Genomic DNA, 16,093 nt, shown 5'->3' with positions numbered 1-16,093 from the left:
TCAAGGTGGAAGGGGACAGCCTCCCTTCCAACCTTTCTTGCAGGAAGGAAAGCACTGATCTGACTGTGCACCTCTGGGGGTCTTCCTGATGGGAAGAACACCACTTAGCGAACAGACACCACTTAAAGGCATACAGGCGCCTCGTAGAGGGAGCCCTAGCCTGAGTGAACGTGTCTACCACTGCAGGTGGGAGACAGCTTAGGTGTTCCGCGTCCCGTCCAGGGGCCAGACATGGAGATTCCAGAGGTCTGGGCGCGGGTGCCCGATGGTGCCCCTTCCCTGAGAAAGAAGGGCCTTCCTCAGGGGAATTTGCCCGGGGGGAGCTGTCACGAGGAGCGTGAGGTCCGAGCACCACGTCTGGGCGGGCCAGTAGGGTGCTTACCAGGACGACCTTCTCCTCGTCCTCCCTGACCTTGCACAGGGTCTGTGCGAACAGGCTCACTGGGGAAAACGCATATTTGCGAATGCCAGGGGACCAGCTGTGTGCCAGCGCGTCTATGCCGAGGAAGGCCTCGGTGAGGGCGTACCAGAGCGGGCAGTGGGAGGATTCTTGGGAGGCGAACAGGTGCACCTGTGCCTGACTGAATCGACTCCAAATCAGCTGGACCACCTGAAGGTGGAGTCTCCACTCTCCCTTGAGGGTAACCTGTTGTTACGGCGCGTCCACCGAAGTGTTGAGGTTGCCCGGGATGTGAGTGGCTTGCAGCGACTTGGTGCTGCTAACTCCGTTGGAGGAGACGGCGGGCGAGTTATGACATACAGCGGGAGCGCAGACCGCCTTGGCGGTTGACATATGCTACCGCTGCCGTGCTGTCTGTCCGAACTAGCACGTGCTTGCCCTGGATCAACGGCCGGAACCTCCGCAGGGCGAGCAGAATTGCCAATAACTCGAGGCAGTTGATGTGCCAACGCAGCCGCGGACCCGTCTAGAGGCCGGCGGCTGCGTGCCCGTTGCCAACAGCGCCCCAGCCCATTTTTGAGGCGTCTGTCGTGACCACGACGCGCCTGGAGACCAGTTCTAGCGGAACACCTGCTCGTGGAAACGAGAGGTCGGTCCAAGGGCTGAAAAGACGGTGACAGACCGACGTAATTGCCACGCGGTGTGTCCCGTGGCACCATGCCCGTCTCGGGACTCGAGTCTGGAGCCAGTGCTGAAGCGGCCTCATATGCATCAACCCGAGCGGGGTGGCCACCGCCGAGGACGCCATATGCCCCAGGAGCCTCTGAAAATGTTTCAGTGGAACCGCTGTTTTAGGTTTGAACGCCTTCAAACAGGCCAGCACCGACTGGGAGCGCTCGTTCGTAAGGTGCGCCGTCAAGGAGACTGAGTCCAACTCCAAACCAAGAAAAGAGATGCTCTGAACCGGGAGGAGCTTGCTCTTTTCCCAGCTGACCCGAAGCCCTAGTCGGCTGAGGTGTGAGAGCACCAGGTTCCTGTGTGCGCATAACCCGTCTCGAGAGTGAGCTAGGATTAGCCAGTCGTCGAGATAGTTGAGAATGCGAATGCCCACCTCCCTTAACGGGGCAAGGGCAGCCTCTGCGATCTTCGTAAAGATGCAAGGAGACAGGGACAGGCCGAAAGGGAGGACTTGTACCAATACGCCTGACCCTCGAACGCAAACCGCAGGAAGGGTCTGTGTCGAGGAAGGATCGAGACGTGAAAGTACGGATCCTTCGGGTCTACCGCCGCAAACCAATCTTGATGCCGGACGCTCTCTAGAATGCGTCTTTGCGTCAGCATCTTGAACGGGAGTCTGTGTAAGGCCCGGTTCAGTACTCGCAGGTCCAAGATTGGCCGCAACCCACCGCCTTTTTTCGGTACAATGAAGTAGGGGCTGTAAAACCCCTTCTTCATCTCGGCTGGAGGGACAGGTTCTATCGCGTCCTTCCGTAGGAGGGTAGCGATCTCCGCGCAAGGTAGCAGCGTTTCCATCTTTCACCAAGGTGAAGTGGACACCGCTGGACCTGGGCGGATGCCCAGCGAAGTGAATCGTGCAGCCGAGTCGGACGGTCCGGACCAGCCCTCGCGACGGACTGGAAAGCGCAAGCCATGCGTCCGAGTTCCGCGCAAGGGGGACCAAAGGGACAACGTCATCGGATGTACTGGCGGGTGGGGCCTCGCGGCGGGTCGGAGCTTGAGGTGCCACACCACATCGTGGCCGTGCTGAGTCCGAGGACATCGAAGCACTTACCTGGCTCCTTGTGACCACCCCCGGAACAGCCTGGGATGGGGGAGGAAGAGGCCTGTCCTCATGACCCATGGAGACTGTCACATCGGGGGCGGATTTGTGCCACAGCTGGGCGCTCAGGGCGGGAGACCGCCGCTGGAGCGCCAACCTGCCAAATGGAGTGGTGGACGGTGGTCGTGATGCCAGCCGTACACACCGAATATGTGACCCAGGGAACAAGGAAACCACTCTTACGGAGCTCTTGAGTACTGCAGCCACTTGGGCATGCAGCGCAATTTAAATGCAAAAGGTAACAAAAAGAAGATCTGCTTACCAGCTCCAGAGCAGCGGGTTTCGTTGTCCCTGGGTCGCCCGTCTCAGGGGCGCTTCGAAGACCTCCGTGGGTTTTTCGGTGCCGGCTGTGAGACGGGTGGCATCGGCTTCCTGCGGTGGGCTCCACGCTGGGGCCGGGCCGGAGGGGCGGGCTGCGGCGGAGCCGGTGCAGTCACCGCAGGGGGATGCCCTCGGCGATGAGTAGATGGGGTGCAGGATCTTGAGCCACGCCGGGGCAGGACAAGCCGGCTAGCATCCATCTACTGCTCTACCATCGAGAACTGCTGGGCAAAGTCCTTGATGGTGTCGCCAAATAGGCCCGCCTGGGAAATGGGGGCAGCAAGGAATCGTGTCCTGTCGGCCTCACCCATCTCGACCAGGTTGAGCCAAAGGTTGTGCTCCTGGACCACTAGTGTGGCCATCGTCCGCCCGAGAGACCGCGCCGTGACCTCCGTCGCTCGGAGAGCGAGGTCGGTCGCCGAGCGCAGTTCCTGCATCAATCCCGGGGCGGAACTACCCTCGTGCAGTTCCTTTAGCGCCTTGGTGGACTTGCAGGAGAGCCATGGCGTGCAGGGCGGAGGCGGCTTGTCCAGCAGTGCCGTAGGCTTTGACCGTCAGAGACGACGTAAACCTACAGGCCTTGGACGGGGGCTTTGGGCACCCGCGCCAGGTGGCGGCGCTCTGCGGGCATAGGTGCACCGCGAGCGCCTTTATCCACCGGGGGATTGCCGAATAACCCTTGGCCGCCCCACCATCGAGGGTAGTGAGAGCGGGGAAGCTGAAAAGATCGGGACCGGGCAGTAAAAGGTGCCTCCCGCGACCTTGTCAGCTCTTCATGCACTTCCGGGAAGAAAGGAACGGGGCGGGGCGTGGCTTTGAGCGGCGCCGCGAGCCCAGGAACCAATCACCGAGCCGCGAGGGTTCAGGGAAGAGCGGTGAAATCCACTCTAACCGACGCTCGCGGCTGTCCGGGAAAGCATGTCGTCATCTCCGCGTCAGCCTGTGACTGGGCGAACGACCCCGAAGGGAGGAGCCCAGCTGAGGCTTCCGACTGGACGAGCCCGCTCTCCGATGCTGCGCTCGAGAGCTCATCACTTTCGCGGGCTCCGAATAAGAGGTCGAACTCGCCGTGAGACGAGCCGGCGGACTCACCCGGAAGCCCGATCGGGGCAGACGAGCGTGCTGGGGAATGGGAGGTCCGCGGGGGGATACCCGGCGGAGGCGGTCCCATTGGGGTCCCCAAATCGCCCCCAGTGCTAGCCGCGCTGGCCTCAAACCCGTGGGTAAAAGGACCGAGGCGGGAGCCTCTGGGGTGGCTCGCTTCCTTACGAAGGCGAGCCGCGACCGCAACGTTGCCATGGACACATTCTCGCAATGAGAATGTGACCATCCACGAACGCTGTCTCCGCGTGAGCAGTGCCCAGACACGAAAGACAGTGATCGTGACCGTTTGAAGGCGAGAGATAACGAGCACAACCAGGAATAACACACAATCGGAAAAGCATCTTTAAAAAGACGCGTCTTTAAAAAGACGTTCTGTGTGTGCGCTCTTTTAGAGAAATATATACTCTTTTAGAGGGGGAAAATGCTCTTTCAGAAAATATACTCTCTAGTTTTTCTGCCGAAGCGCCCAGGGGCATTCTCTGCAGTGCACCAGTGCAGAGGGGGGAGAAGCCGCTGAAATGCGCCGTCAGATCCAGCAGGTGAATGAACAGTAGTATTCAGCTCAATGAGCATGACCGTTCGGCTCCGAAGAGAAAATCTGAATGAGTGGTTGCATACCAGCTCCTTTTATACCCGTATGTTCGGGGGAGTGGCATGCAAATACCACTCGCCAATTTTCATTGGCCTTTTATCAAAGACCAGAGGTGTCTCGGGCTCCCAAGAGTGACCCCTAGTGTCACTACATCGACACCAACGTCGAGTGAGTGACAGATAGGGAACAATCAGCATCCCCCTTGTTAAACCACCATCCCCCCTTACCCCCCCTTTAGATCAATCGTGTCATGTATTACTTAGAACTAATCATGCAAGTAAAATACTGAATTTTCTATGTTGGATAAATAACAGACTTTAAATAAGGGCGATTAGCCGGTCACATTTTATATAAACGTGAGGTTTCCAGATTTCTATAGGTGAAATCCCCCAATCAGATCTGGACACTTGTACAGTTTGTTGGAGTTTAGCGATGGGTTGACTTGTCCTTTCTAGTGCTCACATGAAACTTACGCCACTGAAGGTAATGCAAGTTTGCAAACGTTCAAAAATGGCCAAGAGAACAGTTCAAGAATATATGTAGTCTTTCATTAAAAAGAAGAGAACAGAATGTAAGATATTGCTATGACAAGTGTACAGTTACAACATGTACATGTTTTTATTTAAAAAAAATTCAGGTTTTCGCACATAAAACACTTTTGTGTGTAGAACAACTTTTTTACACAACTGTTTAAGCATCCTTCATAGAAACAGCCCAAACTTCCATTATAGTCCGGTTATTGGAGTAGAAAAATGTGTGTCTGAGACAGTGGACGAGCGATCTAAAAAAAAAAAAAAACTTTTCATGATCATAACGTGGATTATTTTCACAAAATTAATCAGAAAATACAATAACAGAGGGTAACAGGTGCATATTATGGCCACGTGTTCTAAGGGTCAATGAAGTGACGGTCTAGATATTTTAAAATTAAAAACACATAAAAAATGCAATTCACACAAAGCATTTACTTGATGATGAACATTTTTCAATTTCTGACTTTAAAGTCATATTAATATTTTTTCTGGGGCTTACAGTAAAAAATGTGATGTGCTGTCCAGAGACAGTAAAAAAATAAAAGTCAAAGTCTCATTAAAAGCTGAAATTCCTGAAAAGACTTGTGCAGAATAATATTTTATTGTTATTTCTTGAAAAAAAAAAAAATAAGCAGTGAAACAATTGTGTTTTAAAATATTTAAAAATGCTTTTGTCCACCAAATAAAAGTAATTGGGTGTAACCAACATGTAGGTTTACATTGACCATAAAAACAATAAAACAGAGTGGACACCTTTAGACCCTCAAGACTAAGCACAAAGTTTTAAAAAACATTTGATATTTATTTTGACATTTTTATGAAAAGGCACATTTTGTTCAAGTCATGTGGTGTAACCCTGAGAAAACTTGATATTTTTGACTCAAAAATTCATAATATTTATAAAAAACAAAATATGATTTTTTTTTTTTTTACCTTGAAAAATGTGTTTGAAACCTTTCCGGAAATTAATGATTAAATGGTTTATACTCTTGTATAAAGTGCAAATAAAGATTATAATACTTTTTACTTGATTCACCACACGACAATTTTAAAGTTTAAATTTGTTTTGTAGAAAATCCTATAAAGGTTTTTAAAAAATTTATGAAACCAAATTGGTAACAAAGATTACATATCTGAGAACATGACACAAGTGTTTTAAACTAGATTTTTTTTTAAAGATTTCTCATTTTAACACCTTGGACAACCGTATTTTTCAATGATCCATAAGTATTTGACTACACCATCCCCCTTCAGTTTTTTTTTACAAATCGACCACTGAGAACAGGTGACAGAAAATTTCACGGTTGACCTCACTAAACTACACTAACACTTGCAGAGTATTGGAATTGCAATAGTTATTCAAATCTTTTGACCTGAAAATAACATATAATGCAGTTTTGCTTGGGCTTATAACTGACGGTGCTATCATACAGCTACTATTCAAGCTCTGAGTTTGAGTTTAATCTTGGTTCATCTTTCCCTCATTAGTGGTGGTGGTTCAGGCAAGAATCACTATCACTACTGCTCATACTTTTCAAAACCCTTAACTCCAAATATTAAACGTCAGTGCATAAATAGTTCCACACCATTTGTGCGAAAAACATAATTACACCTCAACAGCCAAAATACCTTAGCAACCACACAGCAATGCCCTAGCAACTGCCAAAAAAACTCTAGCCACCACAGACAAGACTCTATAGTGTATCAAAAAACAAGCACCACTCACATTTTCTAGTTGTTGATTTTTTACATGAACAATCACTAATTAATCGGCACCAATTAGAGCTAGACAGACCCTGACCCTCTGTCTAATCTAGCTTTCCGAAGTTTTCCCCAGCTCAAATTAACAGGTTGTGACTGAAGGTCTACAGTGCTCTATGATAAGAACATAATGGACTAATCTTTGACCTGCAGCAGAAATACAGAGAGAGCTGTATCATAGACAGCAGATGATTGTATCAGTGTCTGTCAGCATGACTTCAGGGAACTGGTGAATAGGAAGAATATTACAGATAAAGACAACACAATAAAGGAGATTTTACATACATATTGCTATATATATATATATATATATATACACTGATGAGTCAAAACATTATGACCACCTGCCTAAATATCTTGTAGGTCCTCCGTGTATCACGAAAACAACGCCGACCCATCGAGACATGGACTCTACAAGACCCTTGAAGGTGTCCTGTGGTATCTGGCACCAAGACATTAGCAACAGATCCTTCAAGTCCTGTAAGTGCGAGGTGAAGCCGATGTGGATCGGACTTGTTGGTCCAGCACATCCCACAGATGCTCAATCGGATTGAGATCTGGAGAATATGGAGGCCAGGGCAACACCTTGAACTCTTCATTATGTTCCTCAAACCATTCCCGAACAATGTGTGCAGTGTGGCAGGGCGCATTATCCTGCTGAAAGAGGCCATTGCCATGAAGGTGTGTACTTGGTCTGTAACAATGTTTAGGTAGGTGGCACGTGTCAAATTGATTTCCACATGAATGGCCGGACCCAGGGTTTCCCAGCAGAACATTTCCCAGAGCATCACACTCCTTCTACCGGCTTGTCATCTTCCCACAGTGCATCCTGGTGCCAACACTTCCCCAGGTAAGCGGTGCACACATACACGGCTGTCCACGTGATGTAAAAGAAATTGGGACAGGATAGCCTTCATTGCCCACGCACATCGGTGAGCCTTGGGCACCCAACACCCTGTCGCCGGTTTGTGGTTTGTTCCTCCTCGGACCACTGTCGGTAGGTACTCACCACTGCTGACCGGGAGCACCCCACAAGCCTTGCCATTTCAGAGATGCTCTTACCCAATCGTCTGGCCATAACAATTTGGCCCTTGTCAAAGTCGGTGAGGTCTTTACTCCTGTCCATTTCTCCTGCATTCAACACGTTGACTACGAGAACTGATTGTTCGCTTACCATCTAATCTACCTAGACCTTCACATGTGGCCTTGTTAGAAGATAATCAACGTTATTCGCTTCAACTGTGAGTGGTCATAATGTTTTGGCTCATCAGTGTACAGTTGTGCTCAAAAGTTTGCATACCCTGGCAGAAATTGTGAAATTTTGGCATTGATTTTGAAAATATGACTGATCATCTTTTATTTAAGGATAGTGATCATATGAAGCCATTTATTATCACATAGTTGTCTGGCTCCTTTATAAATCATAATTATAACAGAAATCACCCAAATTGCTCTGATAAAAAGTTTACATACCTTTGAATGTTTGGCCTTGTTACAGACACACAAGGTGACACACACAGGTTTAAATGGCAATTAAAGGTTAATTTCCCACACCTGTGGCTTTTTAAATTGCAATTAGTGTCTGTGTATAAATAGTCAATGAGTTTGTTAGCTCTCACATGAATGCACTGAGCAGGCTAGATACTGAGCCATGAGGAGCAGAAAAGAACTGTCAAAAGACCTACGTAACAAGGTAATGGAACTTTATAAAGATGGAAAAGGATATAAAAAGATATCCAAATCCTTGAAAATGCCAGTCAATACTGTTCAATCCCTTATTAATAAGTGGATCTCTTGATACCAAGCCAAGGTCAGGTAGACCAAGAAAGATTTCAGCTACAACTGCCAGAAGAATTGTTACCCACAGGTAACCTCAGTAGAAATACAGGCTGCTCTGGAAAAAGACGGTGTGGTTGTTTCAAGGAGCACAATACGACGATACTTGAACAAAAATGAGCTTCATGGTCAAGTTGCCAGAAAGAAGACTTTATTGCACCAATGCCACAAAAAAGCCCAGTTACAATATGCCAGACAACACCTTGACACGCCTCACAGCTTCTGGCACACTGTAATTTGGAGTGACGAGAACAAAATAGCGCTATGTTTGGAGAGGGGTCAACAAGGCCTATAGTGAAAAGAATACCATTCCCACTGTGAAGTATGGTGGTGGCTCACTGATGTTTTGGGGGTGTGTGAGCTCTAAAGGCACAGGGAATCTTGTGAAAATTGATCTCAAGATGAATGTAGCATGTTATCACAAAATACTGGCAGACAATTTGCATTCTTCTACATGAAAGCTGCACATGGGACGCTCTTGGACTTTCCAGCACGACAATGACCCTAAGCACAAGGCCAAGTTGACCCTCCAGTGGTTACAGCAGAAAAAGGTGAAGGTTCTGGAGTGGCCATCACAATCTCCTGACCTTAATATCATCGAGCCACTCTGGGGAGATCTCAAACGTGCGGTTCATGCAAGATGACCAAAAACTTTGCATGACCTGGAGGCATTTTGCCAAGACGAATGGGCAGCTATACCACCTGCAAGAATTTGGGGCCTCATAGACAACTATTACAAAAGACTGCACGCTGTCATTGATGCTAAAGGGGGCAATACACAGTATTAAGAACTGAGGGTATGCAGGCTTTTGAGCAGGGTTCATTTCATTTTTTTCTTTGTTGCCATGTTTTGTTTTATGATTGTGCCATTCTGTTATAACCTACAGTTGAATATGAATCCCATAAGAAATAAAATAAATGTGTTTTGCCTGCTCACTCATATTTTCTTTAAAAATGGTACATATATTACCAATTCTCCAAGTGTATGCAAACTTTTGAGCACAACTGTATATTCATTGTATTTAACCCTTAAATGCATGGGTGTTTCTACAAACATTATTACATACCTCGGGTCTTTAGCAACCCCGCACATATACTGCAATAATGTAAGTATTAGAAATGAGAAAATTATAGAATAGAATATATTCTGTTATATTCTGATGTTTTGTTTTTCATATATCAAAGAGATGATAGAATGGGATTCAATAATTCCATGCTGACATTTTTTAAGATGTCAAACACATGTTGACCTACACATAACACATAAGATATACAGAAGCTACATAAGTACAACTTACATAATTTCAGTAGTAAACTCAATAGTCTTAAATCCACGTTGCTTATTCTTCAAATAGCAATGTCAAATATAAATCAATCAATCACTTTAAACAACAGTGCCAACTTGAGACAAATATCATGTACAATATGTATGTGTACATGCATATGGAATACTAATAATCCACCACTGTGGCTCAAAAACTCAACATTATATAAAAGTTATTATATAAAAGTTGTTTGAATATAGTACTCATTTGTCTTGTAATAAACAAAGAAATTTACATGAAATAATGATATGAAATAATCATACAAATGTGATGTGATAGGGACCAAGGCAGTCACAAAGATAATCACACCATGAAAAAGTTTGTTTTAATAGTTAGCGGTGCAAAATGTGTAAATAAACACTGTGTTTAAGCAAAATAAAACCAAGTATATTTTAAAAAAAACTATTTCAGTGTACTTAAAAGTTTTTTTTTTAATTCTAAAATAAAATTTGAAGCTATATACAACTGAATAAAAAAATAAATAAACAAAATAGTAGTTGAAAACATCTCCTTTGAGTGTCTGCATGTATAATTCGGTTGGCTAGAATGTTTAGTGTCTGCTGTATATGAGAGACTTGCATCATCAGCACTTAAACTGACAGTAATAAAAAAGACGCACCTAGACAGTGGATTATTGTTTGCAGTATATCGCATTCGGTAAGACAATGGCAATGATCATCATGACATTATCTGTAAAAAACGTTCAAAGACAGTAGCAAACTATGCTAGGGTTGAGGTCTGCTGGATATTGCTTGACAGAAAACACAGACAACAAGCAGGCCATGAAACAAACGTAGGCGGAACGTTGTTACTCTATGACCATGCACTACACGGATCTCCATGCTTACATCAGCGTCTCCCACTGAATGTGTATACTTAATAAATGTCGGGTGGCGGATGCCACGACTGGGCCACATGGCGAAAGAGAAGCACCGAAGTTTGCTGCCATTGAAAACATTGCTAAACGATTGACTTATTTATTAGTAGCAAGTTGTTGCTTACAATGACATCACAGTGCAAAATTTTGTTGTTTACATTTAGTTTACATTTCAATTGTCTGAATTTTGGAAGTTTTTAATTATTATTAGTTTGAAGTTATGGGTAAGATATCAAAAGATGACGCCTCCAGTGCATGGTCCAGCAAACTGGCAAACATATTGAGCAGATTTTTAAATAAACTGCTGATATGTTTTGTGTGTTCGATTGAATAACTGTGGACTATTGACTTTATCTTTTGAATGGTTTCTACGTGAAAGTAATGTCTCTATTATTACAGCCTGTTGTGTATCGCCAGATGGCACCACTTTATTTAATGGAATTGATGGAAATAAAGTTCATATACACTACTGTGCAAAGGTTTTAACCACTTATGAAAAATGTTGCATAGTAAGGATTTCTTCAATAATAATGTCATGAATAGTTTTCATTTATCAATTAACATCATACAAAGTCCAGTTAACAACAACAACAACAACAAAAAAAAAAGCTAAATCAATATTTGGTTTGAACACCTTTGCCTTTAAAACAGCACCAATTCTCCTAGGTACACCTGGACACAGTTTTTCTTGGTTGTTGGCAGATAGGATGTTCCAAGCTTCTTGGAGAATTCACCACAGTTCTTCTATCTATTTAGGCTGTCTCAAATGCTTCTGCTTCTTCATGTAATCCCAGATAGACTCGATGTTCAGAGGGGAGCTCTGTGGGGGTCATGACATCTGTTGCAGGGCTCCCTGTTCTTCTATTCTAATATTTTCTATTTGCAAAAGGAATGTTTGAGAGTCTAAAATTAATATTTCCAAGTGACACTGAAGCTGAAGATATGGATAACCATTTTAAGACAAATGTTTGTGAAACATCTTTTGTGCCTAGGACTTACACAGTACTGTATGTGTTCAGGACAAAAAGTCATAGAAGTATGCCAAAAATCATGCAAACACCTTTATGCATTTGTAAGATATAAGCAATCAAACATAGTTGCCGATTTTGGGGAATTGGGGGGGGGCTGCATACTTCAACTCCCCTCTAAAAACAACTACAACAACTATAACAATGACAACAACAACAACAGAGGCCAGAGTTTTTCTGCATTCAGGCAACACTAACAACAACCTTGTTTACCCATGTGCTCTTAACACTAGCCATCCATTTTGTCAGTACTGATTTTTCCTACCTTTACAAATTGGAACGTACCATTGTTACATAAACATATACACCATTACATTGAATAAATAAGAACAAGAGTTAAAATTAGAGTAAAAAAAAAAATCAATAATGCAATTAATAGGACAGAGAAAATAAATAATACTTGCATATTAAAACAGTTAATTATGATTTCCAAATAGGATTTCGCTTAGGGCCCCATATGCTCAAAAACAGCCCTGGCGACACTATTACATATCTTGGGTCACTAAAGACCCTATACACTTTTGGTAATCAAGCAATTAGAAAACAATTAGTTGATGATTACTTAAGAAGATGGGTCATAACATAAATGGATGAGGTAAAGCATAGGGGGGAGGTGGGAGGGTGCTTCTGTCAGGCTTCTCTAGAACCGCCCCTGCTAAGGTGTTCGGAGTGGTTGTTAACATGTTGCTGTGCAGCTGCTAGAGTGTTCTGTATGGTGGCTACTGTACTGTAAGTGGTTGCATATTGACCCAAGTCATAAAAGCCAACCCTCAAATCTATATATTCTGGTTTCTAGATATGGCTCGGGTCCCTCCTTCAATATACTGTAAATCTATTGGATTTTTTGGCCATTTTATCCAGCAGCAAATGTCTGACGTTTGAAGTTAAATATCACAACTCTCCTCAACAAGCCGCATGATTTGAGGTATCTTTCATGTCTAATGCACAAACCGTGTGGAACGAATTACACGCTGAAGTTTAATACCTATGTGTAATACTGATGTGCTCGTAGTTTCAGGTTTGAACTCCCATCAGTCTTTTCTTTTGTCATGTCACATCACTCTAAAACACAATGGACTGTCACCACGTCAATCAATCGTAAAACACAAAACCTGCTGGGAGATCATTTGTGATTAATCATTACCTTGTCATTGACTACGCTTTTGCCATCCCAAGCCCAGCCACGCTTGGTGAAATAGTTGACGGTGGCAAACTCGATCAGGGCAGAGAAGACAAAGGCATAACACACGGCGATAAACCAGTCCATGGCTGTGGCATAGGCGACTTTCGGCAGGGAGTTACGGGCGCTGATACTCAGAGTGGTCATAGTCAGTACTGTGGTCACGCCTGAAAGAAATAAAAATAAAAATAAATGATAACAACATGCAAATTACTATTCACATGGCAAACAAATTCTGTGTTCCATTCAACTCAAATGTCCAACTTGCTACTTGGAAAAGGCAAAAGAACTTGGAAACTTGTGTAGGAAGGTAGAAGTCGGCAAGATGTGAGAACATGATATGTGGTGAAATCAAACACTCATGAGGCAAACAGAATTCAGACCCAAATGTACAATGTGAAAAGAGACAAGCAGGGTTAGGGGAGAAGGGTAGAATCAAAATCACATTCTTATTTTCAATGCGCTAATTTCACAAAAAGGTTTAAATTTTGCATTTCAAACAGATTTCAACAACATTGCCTGGGAAAATAGGGAAAAAAGCTTTAGTCTGTATGAATTTTCATTCCATTCTCTGTGGTCTTCAGCCTCTTAACATCCAAAAACAAACCTTTGGCCCCCCAACGCCGGAATCACTCTCATTCTCCCTAATTGCTGTCCCTCACAATGAACTCTGACATATTTACTGCAAAATTAAATATATTTTTAGAAAGTGCCTTGTGAAATAGAAGGATGGGGGTTGAATCTGTCTTTTTTTTTTTTTTTTGAGAAATAATGACAGGACATGACAGCATTGTTCAGTCATTTGTCTCACCCTCATGTTGTTCCAAACCTGTATGCTGTCAAAACACAACAGAAATTCGAAAGACTCCTTATGCAGCTCTTTTCCATACAGCAATAGATCATAGTGACGTGTCTGTCAAGTTCCAAAAAAAGAAAAAGAAAAACACCACCCACTGTAAAAAGTGGTAACCATCAATTGTTACCTTAAAAGGAATGTTCAATACAGGTTCAATACAAGTTTATCTCAATCGACAGCATTTGTGGGAATAATATTGATTAAAACAAAAATCTTTTTGACTCCAGCCACGTTAAATGTGCTTTAAGTGATTTTTTTTTATTAAATAACATGCAGAAAACGTACTTCTTACCTGTTAGATTGCACTTAAATATGTGCCATGAAATATCATGCCTGTCTCTGTAACAGCCATAGGCTCTGTAAACACCGGGGCAAAGATGTCCATGGCCATTTGTTTAGCCAAACACATGATGGGCCCCATTTAAAAAGCGCTAAGGCATAAGTCACTGTGGCATGGGGGGGCATGGTCATGTGTCTGCGGGAGAGTGAGAGTGGTAAGGCTCGTCACCTGGCTCATAATTATCTCTAACACCTGTCTCTCATTATAGTGATGGTGGAGGGAGACATAAAAGGCCCGCCAGAGCATCAGAGGGGAAGAGAGAGTGACCAGAGAGCTTCATCAGACAGAGCTTCTGATACTTTAATGTTCATAACGACAGTTACCATCGTGTGGGTGTGTAAAGCAATACTGCAAATTAAAAAACTGACCTTGAACCTGCTTCATTTTCTCCTGACTCCTCCATTGCCCTGAACAAAGAGCTTTTCTACAGTCATACATACAAAGTCAGTGGGCATGACGCTAAGTCCAGGAGTAAGTGGGTTTGGCGAAATTGGGCGCACAAGGCACTAATGGGCTGAGTCAAGTGCAATTTATTTGGAGGTTCTTCTCCGGTTATTCCACCATCTGCATCCTATTATATAGTCCAGGGGTGCTCATTATGTCGATCATGATCGACCGGTCGATCGCAAGACAACAACTGGTGGATCTCGTTAACAGGTCAAAAGGAAAGGGATATAAACTACACAAATAACGATAGTCTTAAAGATCACCTTTTATTTCCTTATATCGTCTCCCCCGCGCATGGATTTCCAAAACGCAGGATGGCAGGGGAAGACTCATTAATATTTATGAGGAAAATTATACCTGATTGGATAGCGATAGGTTTATGGATTGGGTTATAGATTATATAGACCAATCAGGTATCGCTTTCCTCATGAATATAAAGGACCCACACACTTGCCATCCTACATTTCAGAAATTCGCCCCCAGCACTGTCTGACTGACAGATGCATTCTTTCTCTGTGCGTGCTAATGTGTGTGTGTGTGTGTGTGCGGTAAGTGTGCTCACGATATTCAGTGTGACAGTACACTGTAAAATGCCTGTCTTTGTGCAAGGTATTAATTAAAACACAATCAGTTATGTCTAAAGTAAACGTACAAGCGTGGTAGACCTGCCCTTATTAATATTAGACTTTAATATCAATCAAACAACCAGAAGAAGAAAACGAGACTATTAATTGCTCTTGGTTAGATAACTTTAGTAGTATATTAATGTATTATAATCAGGGGGCCTGGGTAGCTCAGCGAGTATTGATGCTGACTATCACCCCTGGAGTCACGAGTTCAAATTCAGGGTGTGCTAAGTGACTCCAGCCAGGTCTCCTGAGCAACCAAATTGGCCCGGTTGCTAGGGAGGGTAGAGTCACTTGGGTTAACCTCCTCGTGGTCGCGATTAGTGGTTCTCGCTCTCAATGGGGCACGTGGTAAGTTGTGCATGGATCGAGGAGAGTAGCATGAGCCTCCACATGCTGGGAGTCTCTACGGTGTCATGCACAGCAAGCCACGTGATAAGATGCGTGGATTGGCGGTCTCAGAAGCAGAGGCAACTGAGACTTGTCCTCCGCCACCCAGATTGAGGTGAGTAACCGCACCACCACGAGGACCTAGTAAGTAGTGGGAATTGGGCATTCCAAATTGGGAGAAAAGGGGATAAAAAATAAATTAAAAGAAATTATTATAATCATGCAGTGAAAACCTGTGATCTATTAAGTTTTATGGTAAATTATTATTATTATTATTTTTTTTATTTTATTTTTTTCAATTTCTGAACATACACTTGAATACATATTGATACTGTTGTTAGAAAATGTAAGCACAGTTTTCTAAATTTGTTTCTTTGTTCTTATTTTGTTATTGTTATTTCCTTGTCCTGAATAATTACTTCAGAACTTGTTCAATGTTTACTTAATTAACAAATTGGCTATTATTAGTTTTGGTATCAATAATTGTCAAATTGCACTGGTACACATGTACCAACTACTGAAATTTTGGTATCGTGACAACACTGCCTACAATACATGGTAGATCTTACTATAATGGCATTATGAAAAAGGAGATCTCATGCCATAGAAGTGTGAGCAACCCTGATATAGTCCATTC

The 16,093-nt window shown here is 43.9% G+C and overlaps 1 protein-coding gene across 4 annotated transcripts in view; it reads right to left on the bottom strand.

The window, feature by feature from the left end:
- The window catches only part of LOC127413316 (gamma-aminobutyric acid receptor subunit alpha-2-like), a 280,046-nt gene that overhangs the window by 77,855 nt on the left and 186,098 nt on the right, over positions 1-16,093 (bottom strand). For 2 of the 4 annotated variants that reach the window (XM_051650347.1, XM_051650346.1), the window contains exon 9: positions 12,762-12,964. In XM_051650347.1, the coding sequence (XP_051506307.1) occupies positions 12,762-12,964 (203 nt within the window). Of the gene's footprint in view, positions 1-4,920; positions 5,039-11,415; positions 11,466-12,761; positions 12,965-16,093 lie in introns of those variants that run through there. The other 2 variants (XM_051650348.1, XM_051650350.1) reach the window with 2 other exon arrangements.

Source organism: Myxocyprinus asiaticus, chromosome 22 (assembly GCF_019703515.2).
Source record: "Myxocyprinus asiaticus isolate MX2 ecotype Aquarium Trade chromosome 22, UBuf_Myxa_2, whole genome shotgun sequence".
NCBI classification, from domain to species: Eukaryota; Metazoa; Chordata; class Actinopteri; order Cypriniformes; family Catostomidae; genus Myxocyprinus; species Myxocyprinus asiaticus.
Note: the sequence above shows the minus strand (reverse complement) of the source record. Positions and strands in the feature narration are given on the sequence as shown.